The 21,550-nt window shown below is 37.6% G+C and overlaps 1 protein-coding gene across 5 annotated transcripts in view; it reads left to right on the plus strand.

Annotated features, from left to right (window-relative positions):
- LOC132906494 (homeobox protein cut) overlaps positions 1 to 21,550 on the plus strand; it is a 163,116-nt gene that overhangs the window by 130,163 nt on the left and 11,403 nt on the right. For all 5 annotated transcript variants that reach the window (XM_060958733.1, XM_060958731.1, XM_060958729.1 and 2 more), the window contains exons 3-4: positions 4,331 to 4,649; positions 6,560 to 7,798. In XM_060958733.1, coding sequence (XP_060814716.1) covers positions 4,331 to 4,649; positions 6,560 to 7,798 — 1,558 coding nt within the window. The remainder of the gene's footprint in view (positions 1 to 4,330; positions 4,650 to 6,559; positions 7,799 to 21,550) is intronic.

Genomic DNA, 21,550 nt, shown 5'->3' on the forward strand with positions numbered 1-21,550 from the left:
CTATTGTCTATATTTAATAAAAAAAAAAACAATCTTTTTTACTGCGTGAAAAAAGTTCATATATTTATAATTATTATATGCTATTTTCAACAGCCAATTACAATTAACCTAACCATATAATGCTACAATTTTTCCCAAATCTCAGACCTACTATAATTACCATAACATTAAATAATGCAATTTCCAAACGCAAATTCGCGTTCTCTCTTAATGCACCCGTTTCCACAATTATATTTCCTGCGTTAGAGCAACGAGGAAAGTACAGAGGAAGGAGGAAAGAGAAAGGGTGGCATGTTTGTTTGTTAAACACCGTCGAAAGCAAAAAAAAAAGAGAGAGAAAAGGAAAGAGAAGGGTTGATAAAAAAGGAAGAACGACGCTTTTTTTTTAAATCCGCAGCTCATTCTATCGGCTAGACCTGTCGATGCATGCCGGAGGCGTGAATTCCGCGAAATTGAAGCTTTGCTCCTCAATTAACCCCCGGAAAAGGGATGATGCCTCACCGGGGAAAAACAATTGGTACGATCTCGTTCGCATCGCCCGTTGCACCGTGCAAAACGCATTCAGGTTTAAAATCGTCCCCCTCTCGCCTGCTGCCGGCTCTTTCCACCCCTGGCTACCCTTTGCACACCCTCGCAACAGATATTTTCGTCGAGCTATAGCCGGTCGCGTAACACGTGGATGGGTTCCGATTCGAAAGTTCCGAGCGCTCTCGCGATTCATCGCAATTGATCGCGTCACGACGTGATTGCCTACCCTTTCCCACCACCTTGGCTGTTCCATGCCTCGTGTTTACCCCGTTCATCCCAAGAACTACCCTCGTTGACATCCACCTTGGCAAGAAATAAAAAATGTTGCGATAATTAAAGATCACAGGGGAGAAACATGATAAGTACATTTCTTCTTGGTTTTCTGATTTTAATATCACTTTTTGATTAAACAAAGGAAAAGTTAATGCGACATAATCGAAAATCAGAACAACTGAACATGACAGGTTTAAAAATGCAGGTCTTTCAAAAATAGCTGATAGGCTGACGAAGTTTCATAGTTACAGATATAAATTATTAAACTTAGCTATTTGTTAATTTTATTATTAGGATAGTATACAATATTTTAATATATTTAATATTGTTTTTAATTTTACTTTAACATAACTGAATTTTATCGCGTTCAATTACGAGTAAACATCGGCTATTTTCTGTAACTGTCTCTTTCTTTATTTGACGATATAAATGGAATAATTGTTGCTATTGATAAGGCTATTTCCTGTAATTTCTGGATGTATTGGTTTTACCACGGTCATATGGTGGCTTCCTTTTCTTTCACGTTTTCATTGAAATTATTTTAACAGAAAATTGTACCAATTGCCATTATCTCATCGAAGACGCGATGTGAAATTAGTGATATCGATATTCGCATGGATCTTTATGTAATTGCTGTTTTTATAACTGATGTGTTAGCATTTCTCAATTTTGCCGCGATGTGAGTTCTTCGCTTTGTGGTTCAAGTTTCGATAGTGTTCGCAAAAATTCACGATTCTCAAATTTCATGTTTTCCTTCGTCGACCCTGTCCAGAGTCCAGACACAATAATGATGATTCCTGATAAACTTCGATAAATAGCAAGATTAACATATTGTGAAACATAAACGTGTCTCCATTTGTTCTCTACGCAGTTTCCTAATATCTCACCACGCAGTTTTAAATTTGTAGTATGATGATCGGTAACATGATGTTTGGTGACATTACAAATACTGAAAATTTTCAATAATTTTCTTTCGGGAAGATGACACACACATACACTCACACGAAAGCATGATAATAGAAGAGGGCATTCCATGACGATAGATTAGTCGATGACAGCCATCATAAATTATTAGTGACGTAGGATCAATAGATAATGGAGAACAATTATTACTACAACGATTCTAACATTCCAATTATTTATTTTTATTACAACGATTCTAATATTATAACATTACGATGTTTCTAATATTTCAATATAAATTCATCATGCTTTCTTAATTATGCATTCACGATAAGCATTTCTCTGGTGCTTTCAGAATATTCAGACTTCGTAATCGTCTGCTAATATTCTTCTCTCAATTTCATCAAATATTCTATCCTCCTCTCTTCATTTCTTTCTTGTTTTGTTTAAATCTACTGCATTTTAATCGTTGTTTTAATCTCCTTTTTTTTTTTTTAGCCAATGTGTGTCTCTAAGCCTGTCCCCTGGTTCTTGCTCCCTTTTCCTCTCTCTCTTTCCCTTTGTTTCTCCACCTGATCTGCTATTCATTCTCCTTTTTGCCTGTTTGCCCCTGTCTCTCTCTCCACACCATTCTTTTTCTTCATCTCCCCTTCTCGTTGCACCCTTTCTTCCTGATCGCATTTTCCAACACGTATTCATTGTACCTATTCATACGGAGCCGAATGAAACAGCTAGATGGGACTCGAATTCTCATGCAATTGATTACTTTCCAAGGGGGCGGAATAATAATACTTTCGTTATTGATGCGCGACTCGACTACCCCGCTAGATGTCCGTATTATTCTACAATTACGGAATAAATTCTCATAGACGGCGATGTTTTATCCGACTAATCGATACCACAACCTTCGTACGATATATCTTTTTGCAAAATTCCTGTTACATCAACTCAATTGTATATGAATATACAAAATGTTCACGATTACTCACAACACGATTCCTTTAACGTAACGCGAGACGATGACCCATTAGTCGAAGAAGATTACTTAACTTAGATTAGCAATTCAACGTTTTGAGATTTCTATTTTCAAGACTAGCAATTTATTTTTTATGAACTTTTATACTTTTTTTTATTAGACACAAAAATAAATTATGTCGTATTTACACTACCACCGATAAAAAATAAAAACCGCCATTGATTTAATTAAGATTGTTTATTAATTTTCAAGCCGGTGATTATAAACAGTTGTGGTTAAAGAGTGATTTGATTAATAAGTTCAGGATAGGCGACAGAATGGAAGCTTTCGTTAAGCAAAGCTTAATCCGTTAAAAAAGCAACGCGTTACAACGCAAGGTAAAAAGTAACCCAAACCTTTAATTCCATATAAAATGAAATATAACAAATAAAAAAAATAAACTACAAATTAAATATACTGATTTCTTTGGAAAGTGACACGACACGGAAAAGCTAGACGATTTAGGCGTAATTTAATCCAACAATAATTACATTGAGACTCGGCGAGATTTAAAGTTCCTGTTCGGTAAGCGGCCGATATCGATTCGGTACAATCGATTCGATAAAATTAATAAAGAGCTCCTGCTAAGCTTCTTACTCGCTGATAAACGGCCCCCGAAGCGGACCGTACTGATTCAAGGGGTAGAAAGGAGCGGCTGAGCTGGATTCCGTGAATGTGATTCTATATTTGTATCGATGGTAATGTAATTACGTTCATGTTCGCTTCATGACAACTGGGAACAGGTATACCGATTGGCGAGCACCGCTGGGCGAGCCAGCAATACTAGTAACGCGATACGATGATACTTTATACAATTAACCACGATACGAATCTCCCATTTTATCGACACATCCGCAAATTAATTAGTAAATTCGTTAAACTTTCTACTGACAATCGGGAATTTTTATTTTAGAAGATTTTTATAGATAATTTCTTGTTTATTTAATTTATAGCGATTGTTAAAGTAGAAATGCGATAATAGGTTTCATCTAAGGGTTCTCAAGGTTTTTGTAGAATAAAAGACACTTATGTTTCTTTTTTTTGTATACCGTTAAGGAAAAGAAATCATAAATGAATAATATGGATGAGGCACACTGCTTTGACGAAAGTAGGACATTTTTTACATATTCAAAGCAAATATCTATGTCTCGTTGATTTACTACTAAACAAATGAATAGCGCTCATTGTCTTTCGCGGGTTACATTTCGTAGTATTAGTAAGTAACAAAGAAATCTGATTTAACAATCTCTTTCACAAATTAAAGTACACGTCAAGAAACCGAATATAAGATAAAGTTAATTATCAAAAATTTTATATTCTCCTTTTCTACTAAACAAAATAAGCGCGCTTTGGACACACATTGTTAACTAACAAGTAGTACAAGACAACTGATATGAAATATCAGTCATTGCGAACTTATACCAGATCATACCCTAATATTGGTATTATTTTTTGACTATGTCATTGTATCATAAAGATGTACATTTTTAATATTGCAACATATACTGTAATCATATTTCTTCGAAAGAAGAAAATTCGATTCTTAATTCACTAGAGACGATAATCGATTCAAAGAAGAATCTCATCAACGAAACAAACGTTTGCTTTCAGATCAGTCAGCTGGTCGAGGAAGTGTCCAGGTTACAGCAGAGCCTGCAGCGTCTTCAAGAGACGAGCGCACAGGCGACGGCGCGGCTCGAGGAAGAACTCGAGGCGCGCAGACAGCACATCAACAGACTAGAGAGCAAACTAGAACGACAGAGGGACTATGACGACCTAAAACGTGAGATAAACGCACTAAGGTCGGTCGATCTCTCACAGATACCAACCGGTGAACCTGGCAAGAGCTTGGAGCACCTTCTAATGGAACGCTCGAAGGCGCTTCAGCAAACCGAGAGCTTGAAGCCATCCAATACTCCAGACGCGCTCGGTAAGTCCAACCATCGATCACATTCCCAAAATCGTTACTTCGTATACATAACATTCAGGAATCCATCGACTCGCTTCTCTTTTTTTTTTGTACTTGAAATATCACCAACGTTAGGTTAATCTTCATGAAAGTTTGGCAAAAGATTTGAAACGATTGTTTGAAAGAAAAATTATCGCGTCTGCTTTAGATCAGGAATTTTTAGAGACACTTGTTCTAACATCTGCAAAGATTCTGATTGCACAGAATCTAGATTTCATATTCTAGCGGTATATAAATGCGGTCACATGCGTGTGCAGCATTACATATACGAGATAACTGAGAATAGTTGAGAAAATCATTCTATGTATAATAGTATCACCGCTACTAATTCCTGTGCTAAAGTGTTCTGGTCTTCGATTCCCCGACTCTCTCTCTCTTCGAGGCTACGTCGAAGGGCTCAGTATCGTGTATAACAGTACAAAAAGGACACGAGTCACGCAACGCGGACGCTTCTATAAAGAACGAGGGATGACTGAAGGAGCTTACCGAGAGAAAAGGAACAACAAAATAACTCTTGCTTGCCATTGTGTTCGCACTTCTTTTTTAACTCTTTTCATCTCTATCCATCCTCCTCTAATCTCTCTCTTTTTTTCTCCTATTTAACTTATTTCTCTCTTACCCCTACAATGTTCCATTATCGTGGCTCTGTTTTATCACTTTTTCTCCATTTACTTTCTCTGTCGCTACCGTGCTTCCGTCTTTTTCTTCGTATCTCTATTTCCTATATCCTTTTCTTTCCTTACACTCTTATATCTCTGTATCTTTTTTTTTCTTCGAAACGCTGTCTCTTTCGTTCTCAAGCCTATTTTCTCCGGGATATCCTCTACCGCTTAGATTGCACATTTTTCGAGCTACTCTCTCGCTGTGGTGCGTGAATCAACGCGCCGTTGTAGATGGTACTAACGTAATCGACGATACCAGCACGATATTACATACATGTATATTCTCCATAAATGAATCCGCGATCCTTACCAAAACACCATCGGATATTTCCGATTCATCCAACCTCAAGTCCAGCTTACATACGTCAACCGGAGACCTAGCCCCCAAACCACGAGCATCTGCACGCTGGGAAACGTAAACCTCGTACACGCAAATTTCTGGACGGTACATGCGTTCGGGATACGATATCTGCCCGGGTCAAAGCATTGTTCCGCGAATCAAACTTTATTATACCGAATCGATCGGGAACGAACAAAGAACGACAGAGCGAGAGAGAAGCCGCGCGAACGTGCCAGAGAGGGATACACGACTGCTTCGTTTTCGGCTTCCTCACGACGCGTTACCACCCACCCCAATCTCTCGCGACTTTTTCGAAATCCCTTGAAAAGGAGCAAGTTTTTTCTTTCCTTCGGCGAAAAGTAAAAAAGAGAAACGTTTAGGAGTAGAAATGTTTCATCGTTGATTGCGAGAAAGCTCGAGAAAGTACAGTCGCAAGATAAGAGAAGATAAGATTTCTTTTGACGATAATAGTAATAGAAAATGGAATGTAAGAATTAAGAGGGATAAGTAAAATCCAATTTTCACTGACACGCGACACTTTTCCTCTCGTTGGGCCACGTTGTTCCTCGTTTGTATGCGTACGTGGACCACGCGACGAAGCGTCGAAAAAGAGAGTCTCGGTCCGTCGTCTATCGTCCAGGAAGCTACCGAAGAACTTAGGATGACCAGTTTGTTACAACAGACGACGCGAGAAAAGAGAAAGAAATGACCGGTGATATCAGAGTTTGTAATCTTCGAATTAAATGACGAGTTCGAGTAAGAAATTTCGAGTCCGGTATTCGCGGAACCGTTCTAAGCTTGACTGTCACATTTAGGTTGCGTGTGTGAGCTCGTGTTGACGCGGCCCCTTGTGTTTTTGGTGGTTGCAGGTGGACTATCGTCACCCCTGCAGCGCGCCTCAACCGCCTCACCCCACGGGGTCGGAGGTGTGCCGCCTTCGTCCCACGTGTCCTCCCAGCAACCACCGCCACCGCCCCCAGCAGCAGTCTCCCTACCTCCGCGTTCCACTCCAACACCATCTTCTGCCACCTCGACGACATCTAGCCTCCTCTTCCCACCTCCTCTGCAAAACGTCGAGACCTTCGGCTCCTTCCTCGGTGAAGAGATCGTCGCTAACTGGAGGCGGACGTTGGAGAGGTCCATCATGAACCAACAGCAGCAGCAGCAACAACAACAGCAACAACAACAACATCAACAACAGCAGCAGCAGCAACAGACGACTTCGTTAAGTCAATTGTCGCAACAACAGCAGCAACAGTTACAACAAGCTCAACCATTGATCGGTTTACACCCACCGACCACTAGCAGTAGTCTAAATCATCTTCCATCGCCAACGGATCCATCATCCAGCTCCAACACGCCAGCCAAGTCGAACACCCCGTTAGGAACCACTCCATTGAGTTGCCTTGACGCCGAGAAGGCACCGACCCCGGTGTCCGGACACGAAACACCCGCGCCACCTACCCCATCTTCTACCACCGCGTTGACATCACCGCCGAGCTTTCAACCGCCGACGTCGATGGTCGAGACAACCACCTCCTCCGCTTCCGTGAACGGTGGAAGCGTGACACCCGCCGTTTCAACGGCACCACCACCTAAGAGCCCAGCAGACCAGGAATCCTGCCACAATAACAACAACAGCCATCATCTAGCGAACAACAACATCGGAGGTCTGAGTGTGCTGGACACACTGAAGAGCCCGTTTCGGTTCGATGACAGGACGCATCCGTTTCGATTCAGCGATGAATTCGGTGCTGCTGGAATGGCTGGAAGATTGGGTGAATCGCTCATCCCAAAGGGCGACCCTATGGAGGCTAGGCTACAAGAGATGCTACGGTACAACATGGACAAGTACGCCTCACAGAATCTAGACACGCTGCACATAGCCAGGAGGGTCAGGGAGCTGCTGTCGATACACAACATCGGTCAAAGGCTGTTTGCCAAGTATGTGCTCGGCCTCAGCCAAGGAACCGTCAGCGAGTTGCTAAGCAAACCGAAGCCTTGGGACAAGCTGACGGAAAAAGGTCGCGATAGCTACAGGAAGATGCACGGCTGGGCGTGCGACGAAAACGCTGTAATGCTGCTTAAATCTCTGATACCCAAGAAAGGTGAGTACCTGTGAACTGTACGACAGCTCTGTCTCTCCCCAGTTTTCCCCGTTTTTGTTGTTTTCTCTGGACACGCATATGTGTACAATATGTACGCATACTTCTATCAAACGGTGAAGATCAGACATCTGCCAGAAGACAGGATTGTTAGAGGTTACGTGTTTCGTGCTCCTAATTCCAGGCTTTGGATAAAGATACATTATACGTGTTATACATGTGGTGTACACGCTTCTGGTAACATGGCTGATCAGATCTTCGATCAAAGAATCCCGGAAGTCGTAGAAACAGGCTACAGATGTCGGATCGCCTGTCACATCAGAGGATACGAGTAATTGCTTCCGTTTGTTCTTTGATTGTTGGGAACGGTGATCATCAACAAGTTTGGCGACACAATGGAAGAAGATGTGTATGAATTGCTTTATGGATTATCGCGAGATAAAGATAGTTCAAAATGGCTTAACCTGTTGATGATTTCACCAGTGATCTATAAATGGCTCGTTCCAGCTTCGCCGCTGACAATTGAACGTTTGACTCCTACGAAATCTTTTCTGCCTCGCACTGCCAATAATCTGTTCTGCCGAACCACTAACCATCAAACTGTCAGTTAACTATTTTTATTTCGGCTGTCTAATACGGGTGTTAATGGTATCTCTACTTGGTCTAACTTCACCGTGGAATAAGGACACGTATAACCCTTGAACCGGAGGTCGCATCCCCCTCGATGAAAGATAGAGAAACAATTGTTGTGGTAGCACATGCGTTGGTGACGTCGTGAGCTTTCACTCCTCGTTTCAAGAAACTCTGCAGATAAAATAAATAATCAGTTACAATTTTGTCGTGTTTTCATATTCACTATCGTTCATAAGCATTTATAATAAATACTTCCACATTATTGCGAATATATGAAAATATACTTCGAATGAAACTCTTTGATATAATAATTTTGATCTTTGATTTTATATCAGGTAAATCATATTGGCCCTTTAGTTTATGATATTTTAATATGTATTTAAATAATCCTCAGCTCTTCGTTGCTATAACACAAAATATTTAAAAATATTGAAACATTGTACGTAGTTCATATTTGATGACTCTTATTGAAGAATCGAAGCTAAAGCTAGCGTTAAAATTAAACTGCGAAACCATAAAGCTATATAAACTTTCTAATCAAATCGTGCCAAATGTCCAAAACTTGTCTATGGCGTATCTACGTGGATCATGACCTTTCATCGAGTTTAAGAGATAATGTTAAAAATAACACTATATATTTATGTGATTGTCGAATTCGATAAAGGGTACGAATATAGGCCAGGTATTTTTATTCAAGAAGATTACTTAAAATAGTCAACAGGGAGGTATCTTAAGATATTTACAGGTATTCGAAGCGTCTCGGCGTTATAGGGTACTGCGCAACAGGCTGTTTCGCCTCTACGGAGGACCACGTGCTGAAATTGCACTGCAATAGGCATTTCTCAGCCAAATATTGCACAACTATAATAATAAAATAACAGTGTTGAGAGTGATAGAACCTTTTACAATCCAATGAAACTGTTTTTCATGATATTACAATACGAAGGTTAATATATTACGTAAAACACTTTCGAACGTCTTCGCTTATCGTTATTTTATCACGGTTTACAAATTGAAGAAGGTTACGTAAGTAAAAATAATTATCTACTGATTTGAGAATTGTTTCATTCATATTTACGACTTTACGCTATAATTAAAAGTTGCTTAGACCATTCGCATATTCTTCTGAAAATCTTTATCACGGATCGTACTATGTAATTCTATGAACAAATTTAATTTCAATTATGATTGATTATCTATATTACCTATCAAAGATAAAATAAAATACTCAAACTAATGCCCACACGAATCATTCTAACTTATTGCGATTTAGAACTATTTCACTATCAAAATCAATTTCACAAACTGATCACCTTATGACGCAATTAATTCCATAGAACCACTTGAAAAGATCAATTGTACGCTATTAGGCGACGGTCTTACTTAGTTCGACAAAGGTTGATGGCATAACACCTAACGATGACAGGTGTTACGCAAAACAGTTGGAAGATGACGTTCGATTTCGTCTTTAATAGTCTTAATTCAATTATACAGCCAGTTGACGCACCATGCTTCGTTATCGATTGTTCGCTGCGTTTGGCAGCCATATTGTTTAGACTAATAGCTCTTGGGAGTAGGAAACTGGGGATGACTTCTAGGCAAGGGTGCAATACATAAAGGGCTCCAGGAGAGAAAGGAGAATGAGAGAGGGGAACGAATGGAAACAGGATCCAAGAGAGAGGATAGATGTTCTAGGTACTGCTGCATTTATCGCAAAAGGTAATTTACACTTTCGCCAGATTACCGAGGGATCGCAGAATCGCTGTGGAACGCATTCTCCTCGCGTTTCGATCCGATCCAACCTACTAATTGCTCGCTATCGAGACAAAACGATAAACTGTCTCACGTGTTTCCACGATCAGATCGAAGATTTTGAAAATGGACTAATAATTTCTAGTAATTAAGGCTATAAAGATAGCAAGGTCTGGATGTATTAGCGTATTTTAGCAGCAACGTATGTGTCGATATAATATGAGCTATTGCAATAATAGAGAAAGAGATCCAACTGAATATTATTGCCCTAACACTATCGTATGCTAATGTAGGATGTAATATATGTTCTATATAGATACCAGAATTAAATTTTCATTATTCTCCATTTTTAAAACATCTGGTTTTACACCGCTTCAACGATTGCAAATAATTATCGCTGAATCCCATAAGATAAATCTATAGGTATACTTCAAATATCTTGCTCTTTGTTAGGTCATTCTATAAGTTTCATCGTTTGTTCGTTAAAAAGTGCCCATTCTTTTCCTCGCTCTTCTCAACCTTTTTGATGAACTAAGCTAATCTCGTTAACAAAATAAACAATTAAAAATCGTCGTGCGTTCGACGCACGTAGAAACCGGAAACAAGAAAACAACAGAACTCCTGAAACTTAAAGTATCATCGCAATTTCCCACTAAACGTCCCAAGAACATTTGTAATTCACATTACACAAAAGTATTTTCCAACAAACTCACCGTCTCCCCAATCTTTTCCTCGAAGCTCCATCGTACAAGAATTAAAAAAAATCCTCGCGTTTACCAAAAACAGTTTATCTTCTAAAAGTGTCAATATGGATGAAAAATTCGCCACGCGATCCCGTATTAGGATGTTCCTTCCAGCCGTATTACACGCGTCGGAGCGATTCTTCATATTTTTCCATGAACCAGCGTCGAAAACCGCGAAACGTCCATCTGTCGGCGCGAAAACAATGCAAACATTCATTACGACGGTGGTGCACGCGCGTCGAAATCCGTGTTCCGTCATAAAACATTCGCGTTTCGCCGGTGCCCGGTGACATGAATCACTTCGGGATACATGGTCCCTTGTTTTTTATCGTTACAAGGTCACGTTCGTCGAACCACTGTTCGTCTCACTTATTAAACCATATCCTCCTCCGCCGTAACTCTGCCGGCCACCTATCATTCGGCCATGTCGATCGGTTCTCCCCTTTGCTTTTTGTAAATATTATTTAATACCGATGGCTGCGCGGAGAGGATGTACGGTTGCCATAATGGGGTATCCGCGTCCGACGCGCGAAATATCAAACGACCGCGTATAAAATATACGGTAACCACGGATAAATGCACGGCCGGACGAGGTTCCAGCAGGAGGAAAGGGAAAAAGGTCGACGCAGACGTCGTGCATCAATGGATTGTCGGTTTCCGTCGAATCGCCGACAACGATAATCATGTGCATCGCGCAGCAAAAAAAAAAAAAAAAAGAAATACCAGGAAAGAAGGAAAAGGGAAAGAGGATCATGCGGAAGGATGAAGGGAAGAGGGAGGGATGAAACGATGCGACAAAAATGGGGACTCGTAGAACAACTATGTGCTGTCTGCAATATTGCGGCTACAAGCGAGAAGCTTTGTAACGTGTAACATAGGTACCTTGAATTTCCGAAGTGATATTAGTATTAATCGGAGAAAGAATGATAGTTGATGTTTTGTTGGTTGAAACTAGAAAAATGAAATCTTCCGAAGAATCTTTTCATGAGTTATTCTTCTATTATTTGAGGTTGAATTTATGGTTGGTTTTTAAATATTCGGTCAAATGTTGTGAGGTTAGTGAATAGAAAAAGTCTATCATAACAAAATTGTTGAGAGGAAATTGTAAAAATATTAGACGTTTCGTTTTCATTGAAATAATGAAGTAAAGGAGATTTGTCGTAGAAATAGGAAAAAGAATTATTGTAAATGTCTTTCAAAGTAAATTTGAGCTATAGAAATCGAGAGCTTAAGATAAATGGACAAACGGTCTATCATCTTTTTTAATCGATTTTATAATATTTTCATAAATATTCATTCAACCTTGGATGAATATAGACATTCGTTAATAAAAGAATGATTAACAAACGTGCCAGGTTTTATCGATGTTATATTGTAATTACCATCGATATTATGTGATAAATGGCATCGATATTGAACAAACGTAACGTCATCGTTGCTTCGACGGACATTTTAATCGCTAATTATTGCACCAACTTCTTGTTCACGGTTGCAGCAAGCTCTTTGTGCTACGGACGGACGAGTCGTCGGCTGTTTCTCAATTCAATAAACGTACCTGCGGCATTGTTCGAAACTTCCATAATCGGTGGTGATTTATGGGCAAAAATCGATGCCTTTATTTCGATTTGAAAAGACGATACTTAAAAGCAATAAATAAGTTCTTGATGGATTTAAAGCAAGGCCTGATACAAAGAATATTTCCAACGGTTAGTTAGTTCTCTTACTCGTGTTTTAATAGATAGTCGATGCGGAATATCCGTAATTAATTAATTAATTAAACGTTTGTTTTGAACGATACAAATATATTTATCTTCCATTCACAATTGTATCATTGCGAGGGCAATGAACAATTTAAGAACAGATAATGTAGGATTGAAAAGGTACGAGGAAAGAAATAATTTAAGAGCAGGTAACTTCACTGTTATTCATAAAAGTAATAAAGTGTGTATCGATTGTCGTTTTATACTTTTTAACTTTATAATATAAAAGTTCCATTAATTATAGTTATTTCAAAGCTTACCAAACATTAAGTAATTTAGACAATTTGAGTGAAGAATATTATATTAAGAATATTATATCAAGGCTGGATGCTTCACAAATCATTTAGAAATATAATTTCTTAATTTCGTAGACCGTTAAATAACAATTTTACAAGTAGGAACCGCCATCTGGGAGCAAATATTTTCAGTTATAAATAAATATTTACTGAACTGTATCGCAAAAATCTCGTGAACTTTACTAATGCTGTGACAAATATACCTGGATCTTGGCCCACTATTCAGCGAAGCGCGTTCGGACATCATTTATTATTGCTCATGAGCGGTGCAATACAATTGATCTAAGCTGGTCCAAGAGCAACGCACCACGCGATCACCGTAATGAAGATAGTTGGTACTAGTCCAACGCTGTTTATCGAGAGATTTTCTTTCTTTCGGGTATAGCTCGTGCTAATCTCCCGTCAACTTCTCTGATATATTAGATCGTCTCATAAGACTTGTTGTTAAATTAAACTCTTGACACGAATTTAGTAGAAATTGTTTGGTAAAGATTTTCTTCGAAGATTTCGAGAACCACTTTTCCATGTCCGTATAGCTAATTCAGTTACCTCAAAATGAGTGTTGCATTATTTTTCTATTATTCATCACAAATATACAAAAATTTATAAGCACAACGAATAAAGCTACGAATGACTGTTCTGTAGATATAAATCAACAAAAATTATAGAGTAAATATCAAGAGAAGAGGAGTACTTACAAACAATCTATAAACATCGAACTTGAAAAATTATAAAAACTTATAAAATATTACGTGAGGATTAAACTCTAAAAATCGTCCATGTACGAGGATTATTAACTGTTCTACCGTTTTATCTTTTGATTAAAAATAAAGAAGAGTCGATTAAAAGGTCGATTAATGAAATTTTCCCAATACGTTTAGATCACGACATTTATCATTTTTATGGAAAAACAATGAAATTATCGGTGCGCCGGTTTATCTGTTTTATTTCACTCTTTGCTTTGATGTCGATTCATTATTCAGCTGGTTTTAATACTGACAACGTTCGTTGCCCGAACTATCTGAAATCACTGGAATTCTTTTTAATTCAGTTACCCTTTAGAGCGTGATCCGTTTATCGAAATGCGGATATGCATCACCACGGTCATAGGACTCTAATTGTGCGATTATAATTGTAAAGTTGTTCTACTGCACGGCTTGAAATATGCTTGTTATTTCCTCTGCGCCGCGAGACCGGGTAAATAAATGAGATGTAAAACACAGGAAACCGGTGCACCATTGAAGTTTTGATTTTTAAGTTGGCCGATCGGATTCGCAGGAAGAAGGAACGAATATTTCTAAAATAAGATTCAATGTTAATAAAATCCTATTTACTATACTGAAAATAATATTCTAACATTATATCTATTCTTCTATATCCGTTATATGAAACGTTCCTTCGAAATTTCATATCGGTTAATCTATACTAATTAAATTTTGCCCAATGATTATAATCTACGCCAGAAGAGAAAATATAAAATCTTCTACTCTATTTTTCTATTCTAGATAATCAGAATATTCGTGTGTTTTCCTTATAGAAGCTTAATTTTGGGAAAAAATACCGTGAAAGATGTTGGAAATATAAATGAAGACTTAAGATGCACCTTACCTTATTTAGACTATTTAATCTACCATTAATTTCATATGCACCAATTTAATTTCTTTTCCAAACTCCTAAGAACAAGATACAACGATGCTTTTAGATCCAAAGAATTGTAAATCCTAACTAAACCAAATACTGGAAAAGCGCGAGTAAAGAGAATTATCAAGTTCGAAACAAACCAAGAAATAAGTTCCATCATTTATAAAAGAAGAAAATATTAGAAAGAAAAAGATAGGTACCTCCCTTTTTGGAAAATTTTTAGAGAAAGATATTCCATTCTTGGAAATTGTTTTCTATGTAAGGTCGTAATTAAAACGCTCGATCGCAACGTTCATTGACCCAATCCGGTAGAGATAACGTTATCAGAGTGCGCGATTGCGATTTCGAAATCCGATTGCGTAGGAGTTGACTACGAATGAAAGAGCTGAAAGATTCGAGAGAGTCGTGATTCGTCAATGATTCAAATTCCTTAACATAATCAGAACCATGATTTTCGCCTGAAATATATCGGTATCGAGAATCGTTCACGCTTCACTCGTGTGCGCTTTCTAATCAGTTTTCAAAGTCGGTTTAAATTTCACTCGTACAGTAACAACTATACGAAGATCGTCTTTTTTTCCTCTCTTTACTTATTTACTTTTTTCTAATAGCACGCTTTAATTCCTTAATTGCGTGAAAGCATCGGAACGTTACAAGATCGGCTCGATCGCTGCCAGTCTCTACGGTATTGCGTACGATTTATCGCTGGAAACCGGGTTTTTCTCTAATTACTGCCTCGAGATAATGTTTCTTCGAACTAGTTACGAAAATTCAACTAAATCTTCGCTGTTTAAGTTAATTTTCTGACAATGAGTTTCATCGAACAGACAATTTCTTAGATCAAAGTCAATGACCAGAAAAAGCCTAAGAACACTGAAAATTATAATTGATTGGAATGGTTCGAGTTTGAAATATAAATTACTTTTGCTGCTGTTGCTAGTTACCTTATAGAGGCTAACGATAAAATTTCCACTGATTAATTGACCATGATTAATTGATTTCATTATTTTATGTTTGAAGAAATCATTAGTTCCAGAGTCCAAACATTCTACTAAATCAGTATACCGACTATCAAACTTAATCATTCCGCAACTCAAACATTCTACTGTTTCTATATTTAACAAACAAGCCATTGGAAAGTTTTCTTGTTTTATTGGAAAATCTTCTTATGTTTCTAGAAAATTCTGCTGCAGTTTTTAAAGTTTAAACTCGTACCAAAAGAACACGCAAATATACTATTTATTTATATGTTCATTAATCGATATAAACATATTCATAATGAAAAGATCTGCATTATGAAACGCGGCAAGACGATCCATTTAAACGGTATGGTAGTTCCAGTCGAAGACAAAATTTTGTGGTAGCAATTGAAGATACAAGAAAATTTACTATATAATATTGACTCGACAAATTGGAACACCAGAGAAATATATCACTAGATCGTGAATTCTACATGTTTCACAGATTAATTCATATTCTAAAATCAAAAAAGGAGAACCTCGGTTAGAAATTATTTTACATACCAAGTATCGTAGAAAGCACTATTTTGTGCAATTTTGCACCTTCAAATTTCTTACGAGTGCATACAAATCCGCAGTCTGGACATTACATATGCACGAACATAATATATTAGGAACAGACACCGAGTTATATCGGACGATGATTTTCCGCGAGCAAGGCCGACCATTCCGAATTTCGTTCTCGACAACGCGTTCTCGAGGTTGTTACGGAGCTCGATTCGAAGAAGGAACCCCCGTCGGTGCCTCGCAGTCGCGTATTTCACCGTCAATTAAACGCGCTATATGCAGCCACGCACATCTTGCGCGTGTACGCGAGAAAGAGCCACGTAGAACCGGCGCAACGCGAAAGAGTTACGTTCATTAGCGAGGCTACTCTGGTTCATATAGCGATTTTATCAGATTTTCTGTCCCGGTTGTATCCTTCCACCTCCTGACGCCTCGCTCATACAACCGTATTGCCCTTATGGTCGTTCGAGTCCACGGAAATTGCACGGTCTTAAGGTGCATCTTGAAAAACAACCCGACCGTTCCTTACCAGTTGTGGAAATTTCTTTTTAATTTTTTTAACCGTGATTTTTAAACCGTGAAAAGTTCTTTTTTCATTTACTCGAAGGAATTTATGGTACAGGCTAAATTGTCAAAATAAAACCACAGATTCAACAAATAATGATTCTTGTTTCAGGAAATATGACTTTTCAATTACATCACATCGAAACAAAATATTAAACGTAGACAATATTAAAGTAGAAAATACTAATACAGGAAACATATATCGTTTTCGAGATATTATCGATATTATACGAATTCTCATTTCGTACAAGTAAATTATATTCGTGATCAAATCTTTGCTATTTTACTTGGATGCGATACAATTAAGAAATCATGATTTTCCAAACAAGGATTATTTTTCGAACTTGCGTTAAATATTCTTCCATTCCTCTTCTCCAATACTGTGCATTCGCAATGTCTTGGATCTCCTTCCTGAATAACTAATGAATTTTTTTAATGAAATAATTATTACTGTAATTGTAACACGCGTAATTAATTTCCAATTTCATTTTCAATTTTTTACACGAAAATAACAGAATTTCTAAAAAGAATTCTACTTCCTCTATCATTCTTAACGTTTCCGAATTTAATCTAATTATCTGAACAAAGAAATCTAAACTTTCGATCCTAAAGAAGAGGAAATCGCAATCATTGAAGAACCTTAACCCGAGTTCCCATCGATATCCAACCTGTTCTATTCTCCTCTCTCAACCAAGACACCATTGTTCGCGGTCCAAAAATACAAGGACTAGCAGACGCCAGTTCTCGAGAACCTATTTTTCATCGTTTCTGATTCCTATCGACCTCATAGACACGTGTACTTTCCACGGGTCAGCCAACAATCGCGGCTGGCGTAAGAATTCTCGTTGTCGAGAACATAAATCGGGAACACGCGTTCCACGTAACAATCGTTTCGTTTCTTAAGGTACGTCATATTCGTTGAAAGGTTCTCACGAAATTGTACCGAAATTTTGTAATCAACCATTGTCAACGTTCATCACCATTTATTAGCTTTAAAACAAATTTCATGGCATGCCTACTGTTTATGACAGCCGTAATTATCACGAAATATTTTTCCATGGAATGTAGGATAAAAGGTAAAGCGTAATATGGATTTCTTATCCGGTTTGGCCATTGTCCTTACGAGAGCCCGATTGTTCTTTCTTTCGACGATTCTTACGAGCCTTTGATGCCTTGGCGCGATCTGAGCGAACGAACCGTGACGTTTCATCATCCGGGAGAAACGATGGTGGCAAGACTGCGTGCGCAACGGAAACAACGAGCTCGCGACACCTAGATTATTCTTTGTCTAATTGGCTCAGGCAGGCTCTACTTCGACGTTCAGCGCTTATGAGAAGAAAAGAAAGTTAACACCGAAGACATTGTGAATTAGAAAATAGGGCTGTAGAAAATCTCTTCCTCCAATTTTCACGGAATTGTGTTTATGCAATTACTATAATTACAAATTTCTGATAGACACGTGAATGTTGTTTAAGCAGTGAAAAATGGAAAAGTTGACTTCCAAATATCTTTTTCCTAGGAAAAACAAAGACGTTTCTTTGATCCACTTTGATGTAAAGCAATTGTGAAAGCAGATCAAAGCGTAAAGAATTTCTTAAATGCTATTAGCATCTTTTTTTTAAAATAAATTTCAATATTCTCATATGATTTCTTCTTCCTGTAAATTTCTTCATTATTAAGGTAAAAAGGGTGTCATTACGTGGTTCTATAAATTTATGTTTTCCAGCTCTTTCAATAAAGAAAAACTGATCGTCTTTCGTCTGAACGTTTGCGTCTCATTTCTACATTAATATTTTTGTACCATATGCACCCAGTATCAACAAAACGTTTCATAGATTTAAAGTATATCGTAAATTCATATCGTAGACGTAGCTTTAGAACACGAGCAAACACGTCGATGAAAATTAAACTATGAGATATTTATCGCGTTAACAATATAACAATAATCACGATATTCACGTATTTACCGATACTTAAAATAGAAATTTTTCTTTGATACGTTTAAACGCGCAGTTTGATAAAATATTGACGCATGTTCCAATATAGATGTTATGAATATAGATGTGATGTAAGGAACAAGATATTAATGCAGGAACTTTGTGGTAATTGGACACGATAAATCTTTATACGTAATATGTTACGAAGTATCGTTGTTCTCACCGCAATACGTTAATCACCATTCCGTTCGATAACGATAATGTCAATTTCATCAGTATAAACCGCAAAAAGTCCGCTTACAGGAAAAGGAGTAGCGCATAATAACGACCTGGATTCTTTTTATCTCGGCGAAGTTTTTCTGCTGGTAACCAAGTTGAAAACACGTTTTTCACCGATCTGTTCATCGTTACAACGATATATCCGAGACGCAAGCGTATCTCGTTCTTCTGCGACGCAAAACGTGAACTGCAACCAAAGATTCGATGCAAAATTCACTTGCATACATACGTTAGTCCGATTGGAATTTTCAGTTTCTATTACTAAACATTGGAAACGACGCAAATTGCTATCAGAAACCCCTTGCGATATATGTAATTGAATCGATATCATTAGTGAAATGTTACGAAATTTGCAGATACCAAAATGCATAGAATAAACATGATATACACAAAGATGTAAAATATCCGAAACATATTGTTCTTCGAACGTAATATTTGATAGGTAAAACAAACTTTAACCTATTGTTCCTATTGTTCCAATTGTGTTCGTGGAAATACGAATTTGCAGAAAAATCCGCTGTCTACCGTTAAGTCACCTGGCATAACAGTAACAATTTTGATAATTGATGATACTTTACAATCAATTTGTACTTATTACAAATCGCACGATTATTCTTTATCTGACGCAATATTGTGGAATTGTAAGAGAGAAGTGTAAAAGATGATGACATAAAGAAGCTAGTGAAACTTCAGTCGCCTTCAGTGGGTCGTTTCAATTACAAAATGTAGCTGTAAATATAGGTGGAAGTGTATTTGCCGAAAGATCGCAGAATGTACGGATCGAATTTCAATGGCCATTGCCAATCAATCTGGTAAACAGCCGATTCTTTCGTTAAGAGGTTGCCGCAGTTGTCCCACGAAAATGTCGTATGGGCACAGAGAGAAGAAGGTTGGCATAAGTCGAAGTCCGTTGGCACGAATTCAAACATCACGAGACAATACAGGCGTACCAGCATCGTGTGTACACGTCGCGTTCGATTCTTCCACAAGCACCGAACGAACCTCGACTGTCGTCATTGTCCCCGTAATGTTTCCACCCACCAACGTTGTCGATTTCTTGAAACATTTCCCGTCGACCAATATTCTCGCAATAACTGCAACATCGGTTTCTTGGATCGCCGTCTACATTCCGACCTTAATGACCAATTAATCTTTCCTTTCTTGCGTTCCGCATTCGACACTGTACTTATTCTTGTTATAAATAAAAAGTGAAAGAAATTTTCGGTTATAGACGGATTTACGATCGAAAGTGTAGAAACTGAGAGGTTCGTTTCGTTCGCACGCCGAGATTAAGAGGCATCTTTTTGCAAAGAGGTGAATTATAGATCAGTTTCTGTTGAAAATAACAAAGCAAAGGAGGAACTGTTTTTTTTTTTTATCGACGAATTTACAATGGAAATTATGGATAGCGAAGTATAATATAAGAGTCGATTCATTTATACGAGATTAAAGCAGATTTTCTTTTTTCTTAGGGGTGAAATATAGATCGGTTTATGTTAAAAAAATACAGATGACAAAGGTATTTTATTTCATCGACGAACTTGCTACTGAAACTGTGCACCGTTTAAATCGATTTAATTAACAGAGATATAAATAATAAATTAGATGTTTAAATAAAATGGATGTTTTTAAAAACGGTGAAATGTAGATCGTTTTTGAATAATCGATACGTTGCTGGGTAAATGGAAAAAAGAGACACATTGTGTTTCAAATATCGTATAATCGATACTCGGGAATTGTTTGAGTTTAACATTGTCGAGACACGTGAAAAGGAGACAAAGGCTAGTGGTTCGTAGAAAGAGGTACGATAGATCTGAATAGAAAATAGAGTATTTAAACTAACAGAGTTACAGTCTGTTTATGTCATGTGAAACATGTCAAAGTGAAAACAGTCAAGCAATGACACCGTTTACAAAGTTCAATCTGTTTTGAATGATTTTCTAACAATTTTTTTCGCGATACAATTAAATTCATTGAATCTAATTTCTTCAAGGCTGAGCTAAAGTATTATTTTGTAACGTTCTTTCTTCTACCCGAACATTTTTCTACCCGAACCGAGGTTCGTATACCTGCATTTACACGAATACCTACATTTAAGTTGATGACGATTTAGTAATACACGACATAGCACAACACTTCTAGAAGTGTTATTAGCATTTTCTTACTAGACATGGCCAGTGCTAATAGTCTCTATTATCTTCTTTTCTGATTTGAAAAATCATTTTTTTGATTCTAATAATTGTTTGCTGATATATAGCGAAGGCTCGAGATGCAATGTATATTTAATTATAATTTATTTTAAAACAGAAATTATTACGAAATTCAAGTTTCCTATATCCCTGGTCACTTGGAAAACCACTCATGCAATTCACTCTGATATTTTCATAGCTAGTAAATTTTAATTCAAAGAGATATTGAATGCAATTCTAAACGATAATACGGTTTTAAGTGAAATTTAACACAAAAAAATTAACAGGAATACACAGAAATTCAAATTTTCTACAAATTGATCAACACACGTCGTACGTTAAAATAAAAAATCATAAAAGATCATTATTAATTACCTACGTCCAACGTATCGAGTATAATCTTCTCGTAACTAGTTAAAGAAGTTTTCATCGCAC

This window comes from Bombus pascuorum, chromosome 4 (genome assembly GCF_905332965.1).
Source record: "Bombus pascuorum chromosome 4, iyBomPasc1.1, whole genome shotgun sequence".
NCBI classification, from domain to species: Eukaryota; Metazoa; Arthropoda; class Insecta; order Hymenoptera; family Apidae; genus Bombus; species Bombus pascuorum.